At 37.6% G+C, this 22,340-nt stretch overlaps 1 protein-coding gene across 1 annotated transcript; it reads left to right on the top strand.

The window, feature by feature from the left end:
* The first annotated feature begins 25 nt into the window (after nt 1-25).
* Nucleotides 26-20,385, top strand: scp2a (sterol carrier protein 2a). Its single transcript, XM_084412523.1, has 16 exons — nt 26-198; nt 1,094-1,148; nt 1,225-1,296; nt 3,597-3,728; nt 4,134-4,198; nt 4,270-4,396; nt 4,487-4,550; nt 4,664-4,750; nt 5,724-5,874; nt 7,118-7,265; nt 7,370-7,477; nt 13,505-13,658; nt 14,750-14,846; nt 15,275-15,404; nt 16,126-16,205; nt 19,659-20,385. The coding sequence occupies exons 1-16, from the start codon at nt 148-150 to the stop codon at nt 19,752-19,754; spliced, it is 1,617 nt and encodes a 538-aa protein (XP_084268649.1). The 5' UTR covers nt 26-147; the 3' UTR covers nt 19,755-20,385.
* The last annotated feature ends 1,955 nt before the right edge of the window (nt 20,386-22,340 follow it).

The following is a 22,340-nucleotide window of genomic DNA, read 5'->3' as shown; positions in this document are numbered from 1 at the left end:
CCATCTGTGTGACACTGGCTACACTGCACCCAGTGGTTGGTGTGTGTGTGTGTGTGTGTGTGTCTGTGTATTAACCAGCTGCTTGCTGTTAGTTAGGCTACATGCTGTCCTGAAGTCCAGTTGAGCTGTCACAACGCAAACCTGAAAATGGCTACAGCAAGAAACAGGGTTTTTGTTATCGGGGTGGGAATGACAAAGGTAAACACATCTGATTGGCCTTATATTAGCGATATGTTATTGTCTGGTTTGCTTTTGTAATGCTGCTCTTACTGATTGATCATCATACTGTGTAACTGTGGTAAAGTTACAGGCAAATCCTGTTGGAGTTTCATAAAAAAGTATAAAGGTATTTGATATCTTATGGTTTCACCGAATATCATGTTTGATTGAACTATTACAGTTAGCATGGTGTTTGGTTAGTAACTGTACAGTAACTAGCCTTATTGCTAAAGGCATATTACATAGTGTGGAGGTTTAGTGCTCAAAATAAGTGTTTTATCTCCATTAAAAAAAAGATTTAACGTTATGCAAAGTTTCTTATCAGAGATTCACTGTGCGCGTGTGACTCTGATCTTTGTTTGTTGAGTAACTGTAGCACTAAGTGTCCTTTAGACTTTCACAGAAACGCCAAGAGGATAATCTGTAAATATGACCCTGAATTATATGTGTCAAGGGTTACTGTGCAGAATGACAATGAACGTGCTTTACGCAATCATGTGAAAGCTCTGCTCAACGTTACATACGGTCGTTGTATCAAAGTAACATTGATAGAATAAATATGATTATTATTATTATTGCGGCCCCTAGTGACGCGGAAGTATTAATTCAGTGGTGGTACTTTTTTTTTTTTTTCAACTTTTTCCATTTAATCAACCATAATTATTTGTATATCACATCCCTTCATAAATAATATGTTTAATTTAATAATAATAATATATAATACATTTTTAATAATAAGTAAGTATAATACATTTTATTAGGTTTGAATTGTCCCAATAATACAGAATATGCACTATTTAAATTCCAGACAACTATTTAAACTACATAGCTTCAAAGTGTCATATTTCAAAGATACTTTTGTCCTGTTTTTCAGTTTGAAAAGCCGGGTGCGAGAGACATCGATTACCCAGATATGGCCAAAGAAGCAGGTGCAGTTGATGAAGCTCGTTGTACAGTAGAAATTTGAATGTTTTGTGTTCTTGAATCATTTCTGTTGTGGCACAGGGGAGAGAGCGCTGACGGATGCTGGAATAAACTACACTGCCATCCAGCAAGCATGTGTAGGCTACGTGTACGGTATGTCATTTTTAAGTCAGTAATAGATATTGTATTTTTCTATAACGTCAACATGGTTTTAAAGGGATAGTTTGCCTAAAAAGGAAAATTCTGCCATTAATTACTCACCCTCATGTTTTGTTCCAAACCTGTAAGACTTTCGTTCATTTTCGGAACACACAAGAATGAACATCATTGGTTCTTGATGAATCTCAAACGTGCTGCGTAACACGAGAATGAACCTCATTGGTTCTTGATGAATCTCAAACGTGCTGCGTAACACGAGAATGAACCTCATTGGTTCTTGCAGAAACTCAAACGTGCTGCGTAACACGAGAATGAACCTCATTGGTTCTTGCAGAAACTCAAACGTGCTGCGTAACACGAGAATGAACCTCATTGGTTCTTGCAGAAACTCAAATGCGCTGCGTAACATGAGAATGAACCTCAGTGGTTCTTGTGGAAGCTCAAACGTGCTGCGTAACACGAGAATGAACCTCATTGGTTCTTGCTGAAGCTCAAACGCGCTGCGTAACACGAGAATGAACATCATTGGTTCTTGCAGAAGCTCAGACGTGCTGCGTAACACGAGAATGAACCTCATTGGTTCTTGATGAATCTCAAACGTGCTGCGTAACATGAGAATGAACCTCAGTGGTTCTTGCTGAAGCTCAAACGCGCTGCGTAACACGAGAATGAACATCATTGGTTCTTGCAGAAGCTCAGACGTGCTGCGTAACACGAGAATGAACCTCATTGGTTCTTGATGAATCTCAAACGTGCTGCGTAACATGAGAATGAACCTCAGTGGTTCTTGCTGAAGCTCAAACGCGCTGCGTAACACGAGAATGAACATCATTGGTTCTTGCAGAAGCTCAGACGTGCTGCGTAACACGAGAATGAACCTCATTGGTTCTTGATGAATCTCAAACGTGCTGCGTAACACGAGAATGAACCTCATTGGTTCTTGCTGAAGCTCAAACGCGCTGCGTAACACGAGAATGAACCTCATTGGTTCTTGCTGAAGCTCAAACGCGCTGCGTAACACGAGAATGAACCTCATTGGTTCTTGATGAAGCTCAAATGCGCTGCGTAACACGAGAATGAACCTCATTGGTTCTTGATGAAGCTCAAATGCGCTGCGTAACACGAGAATGAACCTCATTGGTTCTTACTGAAACTCAAACGTGCTGCGTAACACGAGAATGAACCTCATTGGTTCTTGCAGAAACTCAAACGTGCTGCGTAACACGAGAATGAACCTCATTGGTTCTTGCAGAAGCTCAGACGTGCTGCGTAACACGAGAATGAGCCTCATTGGTTCTTGATGAATCTCAAACGTGCTGCGTAACACGAGAATGAACCTCATTGGTTCTTGCTTAAGCTCAAACGTGCTGCGTAACACGAGAATGAACCTCATTGGTTCTTGATGAATCTCAAACGTGCTGCGTAACACGAGAATGAACCTCATTGGTTCTTGCAGAAGCTCAGACGTGCTGCGTAACACGAGAATGAACCTCATTGGTTCTTGCAGAAGCTCAGACGTGCTGCGTAACACGAGAATGAACCTCATTGGTTCTTGCAGAAACTCAAACGTGCTGCGTAACACGAGAATGAACCTCATTGGTTCTTGCAGAAGCTCAGACGTGCTGCGTAACACGAGAATGAGCCTCATTGGTTCTTGATGAATCTCAAACGTGCTGCGTAACACGAGAATGAACCTCATTGGTTCTTGCAGAAGCTCAGACGTGCTGCGTAACACGAGAATTAACCTCATTGGTTCTTGATGAATCTCAAACGTGCTGCGTAACACGAGAATGAACCTCATTGGTTCTTGCAGAAGCTCAAACGTGCTGCGTAACACGAGAATGAACCTCATTGGTTCTTGCAGAAGCTCAAATGTGCTTCGTAACACATGAGATGCTTGAGCTTGTGTTGTGTTGTGTTGATGAATGTTTATATGTGAATAAAAGCTTAAATTAAATTGGTTCATCATATATACAGTGATCATGTCTTGGACTAAATTTGGACTAAAACGCTCAATTCATATGGATTCGTTTTATGATCTCTTTATGAATTTTTTTAAGCGTCAAAGTGGTAGTTGTGTAGCTGTCAATGGAGGGACAGAAATCTCTCAGTTTTCATCAAAAAAGTCTTAATTTGTGTTCCGAAGATGAACAAAAGTCTTACGGGTTTGGAATGACATGAGGGTGAGTAAATAATGACAGAATTTTCATTTTTGGGTGAACTAATTTTTTTAATGCCTTACACGTTATCTGATATCAGTGTTGGATTAATGTGGGTTTTCTGTATTTCTTCAGGTGACTCGACATGTGGCCAAAGGGCTATTTATCACAGTCTGGGTCTGTCAGGGATCCCAATAATTAATGTCAACAATAACTGCTCTACCGGCTCCACAGCGCTGTTTATGGCCCGTCAGCTTGTTCAGGGAGGTGAGATGTTCATCATAGCGCCTGCCTATACTGTACTATACTAAGAGTTCAATAATTATTTTTAAGATGAAATTTCATGGTTGATAATGTCAGTTTTGATACCACAACAAATGCTATGATATTAAACATACACTTTTTTTTTAATAGTAATATTTTGAATGTTTAGTTGTTTTTTAAAGTTTTGGGTTTGGTGCTTTTGAAAAAGTCATCTACTCACCAAAGCTGCATTTATTTGATGAAAAATACAGTGAAACTGTAATATTGTGAAATATTGTTACAATTTAAAAACACTGTTTCTATTTCAATAGACTTCCAGCCAAAAGTTTGGAATATTAAACATTTTTTCAATTCTCTTTTGCTCATCAAGACTGCATTTATCTGATCCACATAAAATCTTGCACTCAGGTTTGGCTGATTGTGTTCTTGCCTTGGGCTTTGAGAAGATGGAAAGAGGTTCACTATCCTCAAAGGTACAGTACAGCTCACAGCTCTTTTATAATAGCAGTGATGAAGCGTCCCATATCATCTCATGGGTTTGCAGTACATGGACAGAACCAACCCTATGGACAAGCACATGGAGGTGATGATCAACCGTTATGGGATGGCGGCAGCACCAGCTGCGCCTCAGATGTTCGGCAACGCTGGTAGAGAACACATGGAGAAGTACGGTAAGATGTGGGTGATATGTGGACTTTAGATTGATCCAGGAAACTGCAGTCTGGTTCCTTTTGTAACAGAAGTCTGTCTGTCATCTCTAGGCACAAAACCGGAGCATTTTGCTAAAATCGCTTGGAAGAACCACAAGCATTCAACCAATAATCCGTAAGCTTTAACGACAGCTTGTTATAAAGAAAATACTATGCAATAATTCCTTACCTTATCCCAGATAACAAAAGACTTCTGTTCTCTTTCTTCTCCTCCACGTTCACTCTCAGATACTCTCAGTTTCGGGATGAATATAGTCTGGAGCAGGTCATTAACTCCAGGAAGGTCTTTGAGTTCCTCACACTCTTGCAGTGTTGGTAAGTTGAGAGCCGTGGCGATTGAGGTTGTTGCCATAGTTTGAATATCCACCTAAGCATGGCGATAATCAGCATTCAAGCTCAGTTAAGCTCAATAGACAACTGGTAGTGTTTACCACAAACATAATTTATACTTTTCGTCTTTTTCTTTGTAAGTGAAGCACTTCAATGAAAGTGAATCTAAAAGCTTTAAAATACATGCTGTTTCAACAGTATAGCCACAAGACATATGCAGTCTGTGTGTTTATTGGTGGTTTTTGAAAGTATAAAGTTCCAGATTTAATTAGTTAGTTTGGTCTTTCCTACTGTTCAGTGACTGTCTATCTCATGGGAGATGTGGTGGCTATTCAAATTGAGTTAAACATTTATTTGGTTCTCCAATTGGTTGATCGGTTTTGCATCTGGCATTTTGACATAGAATACAATTTAAAATGTGCTTTTAAAATTCTATAGTAATGCACTATATTATTGTTTTACATTTGAAATTGTATTCTATTTATTGTTTCTACATATTAAAATGACTATAATTTAACTAAATATTTATATTTTTCAATTTATGATTTAATTGATTATTTTATCATTTTATTTATCTACATTTTAAAATATGAATTGAATAAAGTTTGGAATATATCAATTTTTTCCATTGAAAAATTATTAAATAGGTAATTTAATCCTTATCCATTTCATTCAAGTGTCACTCCTCCATACAATTTTGCCTTTTTTTCTGTAGTAACCTACAGTATGTAATACCACAGATGCTGTTGGTTGAGCTTAATATATGTACTGAACCCAGTTCAAACTAATTTTCTGTTTTATTTTTTAAAAAGCTTGTAAATCCTTTCCACGGCAGTAATTATTCTGACTCATAAATGTTATTATTTTACATGTCAAAACATTTTTTTCTTTTGTATTACTACAGTACAGTAACTTGTTATACAGTAAGATGTTTATATCGTCTCGTATTTTCCCGTAGCCCGACGTCAGATGGAGCAGGAGCTGCAGTGCTGGCCAGTGAGAATTTTGTGAGGAGGAACGGATTGGAGAAAAAGGCTGTAGAGATCATAGCTCAGGAAATGATCACAGACCTCACCACTAGCTTTGAGGAAAACAGCTGTATAAAAATGGTAAGAGTAGCTGATACTGGCATCTTGTTGAGCAGCACTCAACCTCCAAAACAGACCTAAAGCTTCACTAATAAAACTTTAAAAGTCATGAGTTTTAAGTTTTTCCTTAAAAGGATAGTCTACCCCGCAATGAAAATTTCGTCATCATTTATTAACCCTTATGTTAGTCCAAACCTGTATGACTTACATTCTTCTGTATATAAAGAAGATATTTTGAAGAATGTTGGTAATGTTTAATGAATGTTTCGCTTTCTGTTGACATACATTATATGGACATGCAATGGAAGTCAATGGGAACTGAAACTGTTTGGTTACCAACATTCTTAAAGATCTCCTTTTGTGTTCAGTACAATAAATTAATTAATACAGGGTGAGTAAATGATGACCGAATTTTCATTTTAGGGTGAAATAATGGTTTTCTATGTAAAAACAGCCAGGTGGGCGTCCCAATAAGGTTGTGACGTCACATGAAAACGTCTAGGTTACTAATGTAACCCCTGTTCCCCGAAGGAGGGAATGGAGACGCTACGTCAGAAGTAAACTGATGAATTGGGATCTCGCCTGAGAGACCAATCACGTTTGAGTAATAACAAAACACGATCGCTGCAAACCAGTTTTGGGGTTCAGCGCATTCGAATATGCGTTTCCGCGTAAACATCTTGAACAGAAGCTTGTGCAGTAACCTTTCGCCTTTCTTGGGTACGATGAAGTAAGGGCTGGAAAATCGCGTCCTTCGCCAGTAGGACTGTGATCTCCAGGACAGGGGCATCTTTGTCCACCACTGAGGTGAAGCATACACGAGTCTGATTGTCCGAGTGAGCCAGCGAGACCTGCTGAGGAGCTCTAGCCAGGCTCCCAGACAGTGTGCAAATGGGACCCCGTGTATTAACCGAAGTAGCTCTCTGCTGGGCAGAGAGACTAGAGCGGGATATAGCAGAGGGGACTCCACCTCTTTCAAGGAACTCGAGTCTCGATCTCAGCATCACGATGGTCATCTTCCCACAGTGGGTACATGACTCATCCAGGAACGCCACCTCAGCGTGCTTACGGCCCAGACACGTGAGGCAGCGATCGTGACTGATCTCACTCTGCAATGTTCATTGACTTGATTTAAAGGTGACTGGGCTCTCAGGCGAGATCCCAATTCGTCAGTTCACTTCTGACGTAACGTTGAACGTGAGACAACTATGAATTGTCTTATCTCTAATGTAATGTGTTTTCTTTTTTCCTCTGTCCACTATAGGTTGGCTATGACATGACCCACCTTGCAGCTAAGAAGTGCTTTGAGACCTCCGGTCTGAAAGCTTCAGATGTTGACGTCATTGAACTGCATGACTGCTTCTCTGCCAATGAGCTCATCACGTATGAAGCTCTGGGACTGTGTCCAGAGGGTGAGATGGACGGCTTCACAAGCATTCTTTTCTTGCATCTATTTTTAAAAACAGAAGTTTAGATTAGCAGCGTTTTGACGATATGATCTGTTGATGATTTGTAGGGAAAGCTGGTGAGCTTATTGATCGGGGTGATAATACATATGGTGGCAAGTGGGTGATAAACCCCAGTGGAGGACTCATCTCAAAAGGACACCCGCTTGGAGCTACAGGTATGGTTTACCTAACACACCTGATGCCATTAAAGGAATAGTTCACACAAAAATGTACAATTAGACATCATTTTACTTACCATCATGTCACTCCAGATCTGTTTAAATTGGATTCTGCTGTGAAACACAAAAGGAGAAGTTTAGCACAGTGTTCATGCTAGGTCTGCACAATCAATCGAATTTCTAATCAGGATTACGATTACGGATGCCACGATTAATTGAACGTAATCGTTCAAACCCGTGATTACAAAAAAAAGTCCACTTTCATTATTCTGCGTACTTAAGAGGTGTGTTTAGAGCATGTTACGTCGTGAGAGGCGAATCACGACTACTTCAGAGAACCCAGCACAATAGGAACTACCAGTGACATCTCTCAGCTCAGTCCCTCTGACTTTCCTGTCCTGTCAGCCGTTTACTGCGCTAGTAGAGCGCACTCTTCAGTTGCACACGAATATTCGGTTTTGGCCGAAACTGTTTTGGAGGTGCAATAATCATTGACCAAAACGCTGACATTTAATTGTTAGTGTCTATTTTGTGCACATTACGTGGATAAGCTATGACTGGTAAACATGTCCGCTGTGTGAATGCTAGGGCTGTATTGACAATATTGATTTCATCTATGCACTATATTATATATTCGGTAACAATTTACAATAAGTTCTCATTTGTTAATATTAATCAATGTATTAACTACCATGAACTAACAATGAGCAATACATTTGTTACAGTATTTATTCAACTTTGTTAATGTTAGTTAATAAAAATGCAGTCGTTAAAGGATTAGTTCACCCCAAAATGAAAATTTCCTAATAATTTACTCACCCCAATGCCATCCAAGATATCCATGTCTTTCTTTCCTCAGTGGGAGAGAAATTATGTTTTTTGAGGAAAACATTTCTGGATTTTTCTTCTAACAATGGACTTCATTGGTTACCATTGTTTTTAAGTCCAAATCAATGCAGTTTCAAAAGTCTTTGAAGTGTTTAAACGGGCTGTACGCGATCACAGCTGAAGAAGAGGTTGTTATCTAGCGAAACGATAGGTCATTTAAAAAATAAATAATAATTTATAGACTTTTTACCTTCAATAGTTCGGATTGAGCTGATCAACAAACGGACAGGGAACTACGTCATCACGTTGAAAGGTCACGCAGGCGCCGGCAGAAGTACCGCCCCACTGTTTACAATGCGACCGTACGTAGGAGGATAGTTCAAATAGTATTGTTTGCTATTATATATATATATAGTAATAGTATTCAGTGAATATGAATATGAATAGTATATGAATAACATTCTGATGAATATGAATAGTAGTTCAAATAGTATTGCCGGCGCCGGCGCGACCTTTCAACGTGATGACGTAGTTCCCTGTCCGTTTGTTGATCAGCTCAATCCGAACTATTGAAGGTAAAAAGTCTATAAATTATAAAAAAATTTGAAAATGACCTATTTGACCTATCGTTTCGCTAGATAACAACCTCTTCATCAGCTGTGATCGCGTACAGCCCGTTTAAACACTTCAAAGACTTTTGAAACTGCATTGATTTGGACTTAAAACCGATGGTAACCAATGAAGTCCATTGTTAGAAGAAAAATCCAGAAATGTTTTCCTCAAAAAACATAATTTCTCTCCCACTGAGGAAAGAAAGACATGGATATCTTGGATGGCATTGGGGTGAGTAAATTATTAGGAAATTTTCATTTTGGGGTGAACTAATCCTTTAAATTTTTTAACTAACGTTAATAAATACAACTTTTGATTTGAATAATGTATGAGTAAATGTTGAAATTAACATCGATAACATAACATAAATGCTGTGGATGTATTGTTCATTCTTAGTTCATGTTAACCAAAGTAGTTAACTAATTTAAACTAATGAAACTTTATTGTAAAGTATTACCATATATTTTACTTGTTAATTATTTAATGAATGTTTTTTTTTTTCTATCATGAAAACAAGTGTTTATTACAGCCACTGTTTAAATGTTATATTTCAACAACAAATTGGAGTAGAAGCATAATTATATAATTAAAAAGTTGATATACAAATGGCCTTGTGTGCGATTTAAATGTTTACAGCTTAGTTTTTATTTGAGTGGTGATTATTAAATAAATGTGATTTATTAATTGATAAAAAACAGTTATTGTCAGTTTTTGACTAACTAAAACACTTTCAATTTCGGTAAAACATGACTGTGGCATTCCACCAGCAGAGGGAGTCACGTCTCTTAACTAACTCTTAATCCTTTAAACCATCCAACCATACATACATGCACACATAGTGCCGGGGGGAAAGGTTAAACTCACTTGATTTCGTCTTTGGTCCTACATATGTATCCTCTAAATCTTTTCATCATCTTTTTAGTGGTCTCCAATCAAGGGGCGGATCTACCGGGGATCACCCTATAAGGAAAATAATTTCCACTGTAGAATTATCCCAGTACTAAATATAAATGATAGCAGTGTTTCCTGCTGCAATGGCGCTTCAATGTGATGACATTAAAAAAGTAAGCAAAATAATGCCAAGAAAACATGTCTTTCTAAAGGTTGTCCTTGTGTGCTGAGCTCGATGAACAAATGACTCCTATGAACTAGTTCTTGGTGACTCAAAAATAACACAGCACAACAAGTGTAGCCCAATTCATGAACAAATTGGCTGTTTTTCCATTTGTTTCTGAATTGGAAAATTACTGCTTTCCAGCTAATTCAGAGGTCCTCTGAGAAAGATATGTCTGGGTTTGCGTTTTGTTTGGTGAGCCAATTCTCCAACTGCCCGCTCCACTTTCATCATGTATAATAGACCATTTTGCCATCCGGCGAAAAAATTAAATGAAATCAATAAGAAAATCCCAATCAGCAGATGATTACTTTGTGGTAATGCAGCTGTTTCACATATTCATGGAAACGAATGTGAATGTCAGGTCATAAATCCACAGGAACTATGCATGGACGCTTGCTTTTGTGTTGCCACCCCTCATAGTACTAATTACTAATTGCTTTTGTGTTGCCACCCCCTTGCCACCCTATAAATCTCTTTTATAATAATTCCTAGATCCGCCCCATGTCCAGTTACAGTGATTTGACAGTTTTTCCTGATCCTCTTGACTCTCACCTTTTCAGTGAGGAGTTGGGAGTCACAGGCTTGCACTGGCTGACTGAAAAGGTCTTATTCTAAGTCCCTTATCCTGTAGGGGATAATGAGCAAAAGTGCAAGCAGTTTAACGCATCAGGATAAAATGCTCAGCCTGAGCGTTAACTCACGAGTCAGGACCGATGGATTAAGGTGGGGTGTCATGTCATCGGCCGTCCAGCGCTGCAGGGGGTCTTGACCTACCTTGACAGTGTGAGATCATAAAGTTTAGAAGGTATCCATCATCATTATTATTAAACATTATCTACTTCCAAAAGAACTACAATGCAATCCACAGAGAAAGACATTGTTATTACGTTAAGCTTTTGGACTTCTTGGTTAAAGTGCCCCTATTATGTTCCTAATTTAGTTTTGGAGGTCTCCTATAATTGGTTTACATGCGTCCTCATTTCTCAAAGAGTCTGAAATGGTGCTTTCGAAGGTTCAGTCTCTATCATAGACTGTAAAAAAAGATGGACGACGCCCCTTCGCTCTCTTCCATTGGTGAGAACTGAAGCCGCCAATGTCCCGATATGGCGCTGACATCTTGGAACTTGAGTCTGCGCAGTAGCGATCTCGGGACCAGACCTGCGCAGTAGTGAGCAGGAAGTAAAGCCGCGAAATCAACGCTCCGCCCTCACTCTCGCAGAATGCACTCTCCCTGAGTGCACTTTTTAAAAAATGTATTGCTGTACGACAAGAGGCTTGTTAAAATAAAGTAAATACAATCTCCTCAGTCCTCCGAAGATCCGAAATAAATGTCCGTTAGTGCTTCAGTGACTACTTCGCTCAGAGAACCTGTCAATCACAGCTGTCAATCATGACGTTACACCACCGTTTTTATAGCATCACGTAACTAACTAAAACCCAACTTATTTTTGAAACAGACACTTGAACTTACATCAGCGTGATTAAAAACGACAGCAAGTGAAAGAAACCACCTTTGGAAAAAAGATATTTGAAATGTATTTAATTGTTTAGTTGGTCTCACATCCCGTTGAATAACACGGGGAGGCGGGGCTTATGACCTATACTAGGACCAGTCACCGGGGGGCGATCGAGACGTTTTGGCTTCACTTTTCAGGGCTTCTGCGGCACGCTTGGTCTCTATAAACCCCTCCTAACTGAGAGCTTACTCTACTCTGATTGGTCTGCTGGCCCTGTCTGTTGTGATTGGTCTACTCCTTACAGCGCGTGTCTGAAATGAAATGGCCATTACCATATCTTAATTTTAGCTATGGAGCCTCCTCGGAGCTTGGAAATACAGTGATATGAACAGTAACGATGGCGTCGGTTTTACCGTATCAATTTGAGCCGAGTTCTCATCCTTTGGAAATGCATGCAAAATTGATTTTCGCAGCATGAACCAAACTCTTCCACGCCTTAGTGTAACCGGTCCTACTCTGCCCACTCCGAGCGGGATTTGAACTGAGGTATCCTGCGTGGGCGCTAACAAGGACGCTAAAGACCACAGCGCCTCTTGAGGCCAGGGGTGTGAAGCTTGGTTTATAATCGGCACGTCCGCACGAGCGAGAAGGTGCGCGGCAAAAATGGCGGCATCGCTGTGTGGGCGGTCGTGTGCTTTGAGTGAGCGAGACCCCGTTTCGGGTGGCGGCGTGCACGCCATTTTTTTGCAACTTTACGCGCGGCTCCGCTTCTGAAGATGCACGACTTCGAGGCGAATCTAGCCAAGCATGTACGTCTCATCACACCGGCACCCAGTTTGCGCTAAATTAGTTGCTTACGTCGAGCCGAAATAAGCCCTTTTAATGAAAATAAAGGTCCATGTTTAATAAAAATGTTCACGAAACTAAATAAAAATGTTAACTGAGAGTTCGTTAATTTACTTGTATACATGTTCTCAAAGCCATATATTTTGTAGTAAGTAGTAATCTCAAGGTTTACTGTTTTTTTGGGGGGAGGAGCGTGCGCAGTCAGCGGAGTCAGGCGAAAGTATGAACAAGGCTTGAGGTCTACATGCACAGCTCTTACTGGCTTACGTCCGTTACATCAGCCACAACTTCAGTGTTTGGGGGCGGGACAAAGTAGACGTTGTTCGCAGGCAGCCAATGAAGACCATAGACCGGAACACACTGGAATTGCTGACGACTCGTTTCAGGCAGTTCAGAATCGATTCTTTCTTTTAGGAGACAATAACTTTATTTGTAATGCACTTTGAGCTTTGCAGACCTTTTACATTCTCAAAAAGCTGCATTACGCACGTGGAAGGTAATATTCAAAAAAGCATAATAGGGGCACTTTAAAGTAATTACTAAACATAAAGATTTGTGATTTTAGTTTATAAAAAAAAAAACATTTCACTCTGCAACAATAGACCTTAGTCAGGGTAGCGGCGTTTTTATCAGGAATGAAAACGACATGGTGAGAGAAGGAAATACAGTGTTTTCAATTGATTGTACTGTTTGTAACAAAATGCCAATTGGTCATCTTTAATCTTAGTAGACAAAAACTCCATAATACGTTGTTTTTTTTTTTTTTAATGACATGTGCTCTAGGACCTTGCATACCATTATAAAAACATCTATCCCTCAGCGGTTTGAAATTCAGTATGGTGTCACCCTAACCAAGATCAGTGCAAACATTTCTATAACCTTTTATTGCATTCTCCAAATATATGTTTTACAGTTTTTGTACAAGAAGCTGTATGCCGATGACAAATCTTCAGAGAGTTTTCATTTAAACTTATTTATTGTTTTTATTTATTAGATTTTATTCAATTAAATTTTGGTCAAAGACCTTCAGGAAAGTTCCTGGTCCGCTTTTTGCAGTGTTTTTATTTATTGAATTATTAGAGGACAGAAAATGAGAAGGCAGCTGGCTGTGAGATTCAGAGCGAGTGCGCGGTGGATGAACTCTGGCCTGTTTTCACGGCTCAGGTCTGGCTCAGTGTGCAGAGCTGTGCTGGCAGCTGAGGGGGGAGGCGGGGCCTCGGCAGGTCCCTGGGGCAAAGGTCGCCCTGCAGCACAACATCGGTCTTGGTGGAGCAGTGGTGGTCACTCTCTACAGGATGGGCTTCCCTCAAGAAACAAGGTATGTTTAAAACTAACACGTCTTTTAACAAGCATTGAGTATCTGGCCCAGATATAGCCAGCTCGCCCATATGATCTATATATTCATAATTCTGTTTTTATAATTACTTTCCAAAATCCCAAATTATATTTGTATTTATAGACCACTATTTAAAAATGTTGGATTTGATTAGATTTTTAAATGTTTTTGAAAGAAGGCTCAGGGCTGCATTTATTGTATCAAAAATACAGTAAAACTGTTATATCCTCAAATATTATTACAATTAAAAAGAATTGTTTTCTTTTTTATTTTATTTTAAAACGTAATTTATTCCAGTGATGAAAAAGCTGAATTTTCAGCAGCCGTTACTCCAGTCTTCAGTGTCTTCAATATGCTCATTTGGTGTTCAAGTAACATTTCTTTTTATTATTAATGTTGAAATCTGTTAAAAAAAAAAGTAAAAAAAAACAGCATTTATTTGAAACGTAAATATTTTGTAAAATCTTAAATGTCTTTACTGTCACTTTTGATCAATTTAATGCATCCTTACTGAATAAAAGTATTAATTTCTTTCATTATTATAATTTTTTTTCTTACTTACCCATGGTAGTGTACATTTTATTTAGGATTTCATTTATTAATTTTAATATGTATATATGTATATATCTTTGGTTTATACAAACCTTTGGTTTACTTGCAAAATATCAGTGTTTGTTGAAGTTGATCCATTATCATGTATTCATGGCCTTTGTTATATAGGAAAATGTACAAAAAAAAATCAACAGTTCAATTAGCTTTTGAAGGTCTAGGCTTGTAGGATTCAGCTCTATTACATGTTTGTTTAAGCATACAGAAGGTGGGTACAAAATCCAAGGTACAAAAGATTATATTTCTCCTACATAAGTACATATGAGTCTATATGAGTATATATATGTGAAGTTTTCAGTTATTAGAGTATTCAATAAGTGATTTATTTTTCTCTCCATGTAATATTGTCAAATATCACACTTTGTTAAATGCTGTAGTTCTTTTATATACATTAGAACTAGACTTTTGGACTTGGTGCACACCATATATGAGCAGTGGTGACCTTGCGATCTAAACTTTCCCAGCTCTCGGATCGCTGCAGTTCCCACCAGCGCGTCCAGTGACCTCGAAGGCTTCAAAGCTCACGCCGTCTTTAAGGAGATCGAGAAGAAGCTACACGAGGTAATTCATCAGGAATGAAGATCTCACGCAAATAAGACTTTTAAAATAAATTGTTAAATCGTTGTAGAAATAATTTGTACCAGTGTAAGATTAAAAATGACTTCACTTACAGTGTTACTGTACTATTTTTAATCTTAAATCAAATTATTTCTACAACAATTTAACAATTTGAGCTGTGATTTAGACATCCTCCAGGAATATCAGAGCCACAAGGCATTGTTCATTCTTGCCTATCTGCATGTGTCATTTTATTTTGTCAAGAATATTTATATTGCAATTTCAGTTATTTTTGTGACATTGTTATTTAGCTTGATTCATGAGTTGTTTGTTAACAGCCAATTTCTGACATTATTTTCTCACTATTAAAGCAAATTGAAAACAATCCAATTTGCTACACAATTATTAAACGATGTCGTTATTTTTAACAGGAGGGCGAGGCGTTTGTAAAGAAAATTGGAGCTGTTTTTGCCTTCAAAGTGAAGGATGGTCCAGGTGGAAGTGAAGCATTATGGGTTGTGGACGTAAAAAATGGCAAAGGCTCGGTGACCAACGATTCAGGTGTGTTCAGATTTTTGGTCCACCTCATTGTGTATTGCTGTACTATCAGAAAATGCATTTTTATATAAAAAAAACCTACTTAGTGAAAGCATATTATTGCAAATTTCTATAAAAACAAACGTTAAAAGTTTAGGGTCAGGAAGATCTTTTAATTTATGTATTTAGCAAGGATGGATTAAATTGATCACGAGTAAAAGGCATTTATAATTTTACAAAAGATTTCTTTATAAAAAATAAATGCTGTTCTTTTCGACTTTCCAATTATCAAAGGTGCATCACAGTTTTCGCTAATTAACAGTTTTCAACTAATAAATGTTTCTTAAGCAGCAAATCATCATACTAGAATGATTTCTGAAGGATCATGTGATAATGAAGACTGGAGAAATGATGCTGAAAATTCAATAATTTGCAATAAATTATGTTCTTAAATATATTACAATAGAAAACAGTTATTTTAGATTGTAATTATATTTCATGTTTTTACTGCATTTTTGATCAAATAAATGTAGCCTTGGTGAGCAGAAGAGACTTCTTTCAAAAACATAAAAAAATCTTACCGATCACAAACTATTAAATGGGCTAGACATCTTAGTTGGGACATATAAAAACACTTATACAGTTTTTTTATTTTTTGTAAATAGTATTTTTCTTTACACACCAAGCAGTCATTTGATAGATTGAGCTCTATTTTTCCAAACAGTCTGATTTACTCTCCACACAGGTAAGACGGCTGACTGCACCATCTCTATGGCCGACTCAGATCTGCTTAATTTGATGACGGGGAAAATGAATCCACAAACGGTACGTTTTAATGATGTTTTATTCTCAGTGGTCTGTTGAAATCTTGCGCTTTTTTTTTTTCATTAAGAAAAAGAACATTGAATCTGTTCTGATAAGCTGCTGTGTGGTCAGTTGGTCAGTGTAGTTTAAGGGCTAAACAAGGTTTGTGAGCGTTTTGGGACAGAGCCAGCGTTTCCTGGATTAGTCCCTCTTAAACCTTGTTCCATGACCCACAGACACACTGACCATTCGTCTGGCCCGCTAATTTAGCCTTCTCAATGCATACGGCCAACACAACATTTATAATCTGTTACATCAACATTGACAATTTACGTCTAAATAATCTGATTTATGTCTAAATGATCTGTTTTTATGCCTAGAGGATGATAAAAGAGCCAAATAAATCCCATAGACCTACATTTAAGGATGAACCCTGAACCATATCTAGAGATCAGAACGTCATATCTTGGGGGTGTTTTTTATCTTCATTCAATTAGATTCCGATTCACAAGCTCTTAATTCAATTTTATTCAGATTAATTTGGTTATTATGTCCATTTTGCTTCAATTTGAAAGATATTCTCTGTCAACTAATGCTGTAAATTATAGTTACACCATGGAACATTTTGAAAATATTTTTTTATAATAATTTGTTCGTGAATCAGACTACTTCGATTGCGCTGTGTGTTTTTGATTCATTAAAAGAACCGGTTCATAAGAGTCATTTGTTCGTGATTTTGGCTACACTGATTGCGCTGTATGTTTTTGATTCATTAAAAGAACCGGTTCATAAGAGTCATTTGTTCGTGATTTTGGCTACACTGATTGCGCTGTATGTTTTTGATTCCCTAAAAGAACCGGTTCATAAGAGTCATTTGTTTGTGATTTTGGCTACACTGATTGCGCTGTATGTTTTTGATTCATTAAAAGAACCGGTTCATAAGAGTCATTTGTTCGTGATTTTGGCTACACTGATTGCGCTGTATGTTTTTGATTCCTTAAAAGAACCGGTTCATAAGAGTCATTTGTTCGTGATTTTGGCTACACTGATTGCGCTGTATGTTTTTGATTCATTAAAAGAACCGGTTCATAAGAGTCATTTGTTCGTGATTTTGGCTACACTGATTGCGCTGTATGTTTTTGATTCCTTAAAAGAACCGGTTCATAAGAGTCATTTGTTTGTGATTTTGGCTACACTGATTGCGCTGTATGTTTTTGATTCATTAAAAGAACCGGTTCATAAGAGTCATTTGTTCGTGATTTTGGCTACACTGATTGCGCTGTATGTTTTTGATTCCCTAAAAGAACCGGTTCATAAGAGTCATTTGTTTGTGATTTTGGCTACACTGATTGCGCTGTATGTTTTTGATTCATTAAAAGAACCGGTTCATAAGAGTCATTTGTTCGTGATTTTGGCTACACTGATTGCGCTGTATGTTTTTGATTCCTTAAAAGAACCGGTTCATAAGAGTCATTTGTTCGTGATTTTGGCTACACTGATTGCGCTGTATGTTTTTGATTCCTTAAAAGAACCGGTTCATAAGAGTCATTTGTTCGTGATTTTGGCTACACTGATTGCGCTGTATGTTTTTGATTCCTTAAAAGAACCGGTTCATAAGAGTCATTTGTTCATGAATCAGGCTACTCAATGTATGTTTTTGATCTGTTAAAAACAACTGATTTATGAGAGTCATTTCATTGTAAATCAGACCACACTGATCACTTTTTTTTTTTTTTTTGATTTGTTAAAAAGAACTGGAATCATAAGAGTAATTTTTTTCGGGAATCGGATTGCGCTGTATGTTTTTGTATGCAGCCCAAAAGGTATTTTCTTGCCAATATTTTTGCGGTGTGCTTTTTTTTTTAAGCTTATGTTCAATTTGGCCTGCAAACTTAAAATGTGACTTAAAATTAACTGTGGGGTTGTAAATTCAGCATCCACTGCTATCCAGAGATCCTTCAAATGATCATGAATAAAGAGAAGTTCTAGAAATCTAGTTTTAAAACCTATCCAATGTTCATTTTTAATCAAAAGTTGTGTCTTTGCACCATAATGTAGCCTTTCTGATTAGTCTGATGTCAGAGATGACCTTTAACCTGTAATGTGCAGTCCATAAAAGTTAACTAATCTCTATGGAGAAAGATTAACATGGAGTCACTTTGACTTTGATTTGACCTGGCTTTAGCTATCACAGTATTATGTTGCAGATTTATTAAAAAAATGTCCTGTTGCGTGTCCAAACATCTCTTTTGACATAAACACACACAATAAAATACACAAAGCCTCCTGACACAGAATATTGACACTGGAAATCTTTTACGCAATTCCAAATTAGGCCAATGGCGTCTAATGTTTCCTCCGCATGGAAAATAGATTGTTTTCATAAGTCCTTTGAGATGTTTGCACCCTGTGATTCACACCCATCTGTGTTGACTCTATCATGTCTGTCCATCTGTGGAACTGCATCAGGCATCAGAGGATTTGACAGAAGCTTCATCTAAAAATTAGCCACTCTTTTTACGGTAATCCTCCATAAAGGGAATCGTTTTCAGTTTAATCCGAAATAGAAAAGCTGAACCATTTAGAGTTCAAATCCATCATGCTCACCATGACATGGAGAAACGGTCAAATGTAGAAAAGGTCAGATGAAACGTTGTGGGAGCAGTGATAAAATAAACTTTTATTTGTATTTTTTATCCTTCATTTTTGTTATAATGAGAATAATTTTAGTTTTAGTTGACAAATGAAAATGGCAGATGTTGCACTGAGCACTAGCTGACTAACCATGGCTCTGTTCACACCTGGTATTAAGAAGCGTTTTGGTCCATCGGATCACAAGTGTACGACAGGTGTAAACAAGGTCTAAAACGTTTTGAGTTTGTCCACTTTCGACCACTTCCAGAGGTAGTTGAAAACACATCTGACCCGATTGCTTTCACAGTGTAGGTCGAATGTGTTCGAACAGCCACAAAAGACCATCTACTTTCCGTCTACTGACTTATTGCGTAACCATTATGGGAAACGTGCCAAACAGACGGGACATAAAATTTGTCGGCTGAAGACCCAAGTTTGGTTTGAAGATGAAAAACATACCAAGCACAATGTTCTCTCACTATTCCTGATTTCTAACACACACTCCGTATGTTTTCACATTGTCTCCGTTCGTGTTAATTCATCCAATAGATCAGAAGATCTGAAGAAAAAAAACACACATTTACACACCCATACCAACCCAAAACTTACTCTTCTAACCCGAACCCTAGCAGTCTAATACTCTAACGAGAGTCAGTTGACATGTAGTCGCAAAGTTACTTAAAGTTTGTAGAGTGTCTAAAGTGGACAATCGAAATTAAGTGTAACCTGATTTTTAAGTTAACGTTTATTTCATGTAACAAAAATGTTTTGGTTGTTATGGTTTTAATCACCCTTATTTGTAAAGCCCTAATTTGTTAATCTTGTACTCTTTATTTAAAGGCATTTTTCCAAGGAAAACTAAAGATTACTGGAAATATGGGAATGGCCATGAAACTTCAAAACCTTCAGCTGACACCTGGAAAAGCCAAACTGTGAAATCACGTCTGTTGAACAGGAAAGTGGCACAAATTCATCCAAATGTGTGGAGAGGTGCTAGAATAGTTAATTTCTAAAAAATAATGTTTGCTAAAATTGTTCTTTTGTGTAATGTTCTACTATAATATGAGTCTGTTGGTCATTGCATAAACGTAACTGCAAGAAAGTTAGTTAGTAACATATCTGAAAGACACAAGCAAAGCATGTCAAAAATGATACTGTACAATAAGTAAAGCTTATTTGGATGAAGACTGATAATGATGCTGTTGTAAATCATAATAATCTTTGGCAACCACAAGAGTGATAAAAGTACAACTCCGGTAGAACTAACAAGAACTATTTGAATCTTGCAGATGTGCCTCTTTTTCCCCCTGGATTTTATAGCATCGCTTGCATTATAATGTGCATCTAATTGACTAATATCAGTTTAATAGGTGGAATTCTGCGAAGACTTATTTGGGACCTACTTTGTAGTGTCAATTCAGTTAAAATACAAGTAGAGAGTCACAGACCTTGATTCTTCAAAGGTATATTGGGTATATTATACATTTTAAAGCATTTTGTATAATTGTATATTAATCAAGTTTGTAAAAAAGACACATTTCTAATAAATATTCAATTTACTTCAAAACATGCTGTCATTTTATTATGTTTATAATATACAAAAATGTAATACAATACAGGTCCATCCATTAAAGGTATAGCGGAGGATTTTTCCGAATTTTAGATAAGACCCGCCCTCTCCACTTTTTGAATAAGTTTGATTGATTCACCAGAATGATTGACAATTAGGAGGACCAATAGTATAGGTGATCCACCCGGAAGTAAAAAATCCTCCGCTATACCTTTAACTATCTATCGCTGTGTTGATCGAGTAATAGCTTTTCACTGTCACTTGCCACAGCTAAAACGTGGCCAATTTCATTCATCCAGGTCATTCTTGGATGGCAAGCAGTGTTCATTTGCTTACAAGTGCACTTTATTTTCCATAAGTTGAAGAGGATTCTTGCTGAACTTTCTTCTCAGAACAGTTTGACCTACAACTGCTTGCCTAAAACTTTGACCCCCTTATGGATTCATCCTTCATCTGCAAATGGCATGAGATGTGGGCTACCGTTCCCGTGTTTATTTCTACATTACAGTCTTGACTGCATCAACTCTACCCTCCGTTCTCAAAGAAACGCTCATTAGCAAACTGCTCTGACCGTACACAACATAACCACCATTTGTTTAGAACACAATAGGTGTTTTTTTCCCTTTTTCCTCTAGTTTTGTCACTTCTTCACCCACGACTTTGAAGATTTAATTGCAAATTTGTTAATTTCAAAGTATGTGGATGGTAATACGTCTACTATTCTGTTCTTTACTGTTCTTAAACCCGAGTAAAGCGGATTAGTTAAGCTCATCAGTAAATCGAACACAGTCTGAGTCTCCGAGCATGAAAATCTCCATGGTAGAACAAGAAGCATTACACTTTTTTTACAGATTACCCATTACCCAGTTTGTGAGTCCTGCAATGTAACGGCCCAATGGCAGCTCTGTTTCCTGCAGGGTTTCAGCTCGTCCATGTGGCCACGCAAACCTCTTTCCCTCCACCTTCTGCTCATCACCGCAATCGTTCCTCATTACGCATCCACATGCTGCTGTTCTGCTCTACTATCTGGATCTTACAACCAGTTAATCAACCAGTGATTAACTGGTTGTAGATCATTTCCTCCTGTTGGGCTACTACTTTCTATTCTGAACAATTTTCATGCAGGAAAGTATTGGTGAATTTGAGTTACTTTTATACTCCATTTCCTAAAAATTGAACCCACTGGATATGTGCGTCTACATAAACGTCTCGTCTTTGAACTTTGGAATGAAGACATGCATTGCTTTCATCAGGCGTACCAAGTGAGTCATGATTTTATGGAATTGCATTTAAATCACAATGAATACATTTGACATTTTTCATACAAAGAATCCATACAAGTTCTGTAAGGCTTTGGGAATGTGTGGCATGTACGTGTCAGTCCATAAATCCCACTTCTGACAAATTTCAGAGAGGTTTGCAAAGGAAGTCCTTCCCCCTTGTTCCTCTCTTGGATTCATTTTAGTAGCGATTGACCCAAAAGATGATTGTGTAAAGATGTTATACACTAGAGCAGGGGTAAGAAACCATGCCCAGACAGCAACATGGTGTCGGCCCAGAACCTGGATCTGGGCCGACACTATGTTGCTGTCTGAAGAGCTGCAGGTCTGGAAGCCTTTGCATAATAGAAAATTATGTTTATTAAATTACTTTTTATATACATAATATATACACATACACACACCACCCTTTCAAATGGGTGCTGTGTGTGTGTATATATATATATATATATATATATATATATATATATATATTTATTTATTTATTTATTTATTTATTTATTCCTGTGATGGCAAAGCTACATTTTCAGTGTACAATATTTCTTATTATCAATGTTGAAAACAGTTGTGCTGCTTAATATTTTTGAGGAAATGGTTATACATATTTTTCAGGTTTCTTTGATGAAGAAATAGAAATATTTTGGAACATAAATGCACTGCCACTTTAATGTA

This window comes from Rutilus rutilus (assembly GCF_951802725.1).
Source record: "Rutilus rutilus genome assembly, chromosome: 6".
NCBI lineage: Eukaryota > Metazoa > Chordata > Actinopteri > Cypriniformes > Leuciscidae > Rutilus > Rutilus rutilus.
The sequence above is the reverse complement of the archived record's forward strand: the minus strand, read 5'-3'. Positions and strand labels throughout refer to the sequence as shown.

Bases quoted from the DNA above. Each gene is read 5' to 3' on its own strand.
- scp2a (XM_084412523.1), top strand. From the start codon at position 148: ATGGCTACAGCAAGAAACAGGGTTTTTGTTATCGGGGTGGGAATGACA. The intron at 7,266-7,369 runs GTGAGATGGACG...GATGATTTGTAG, and splicing joins TCTGGGACTGTGTCCAGAGG to GGAAAGCTGGTGAGCTTATT. The intron at 13,659-14,749 runs GTATGTTTAAAA...AAACTTTCCCAG, and splicing joins GGCTTCCCTCAAGAAACAAG to CTCTCGGATCGCTGCAGTTC.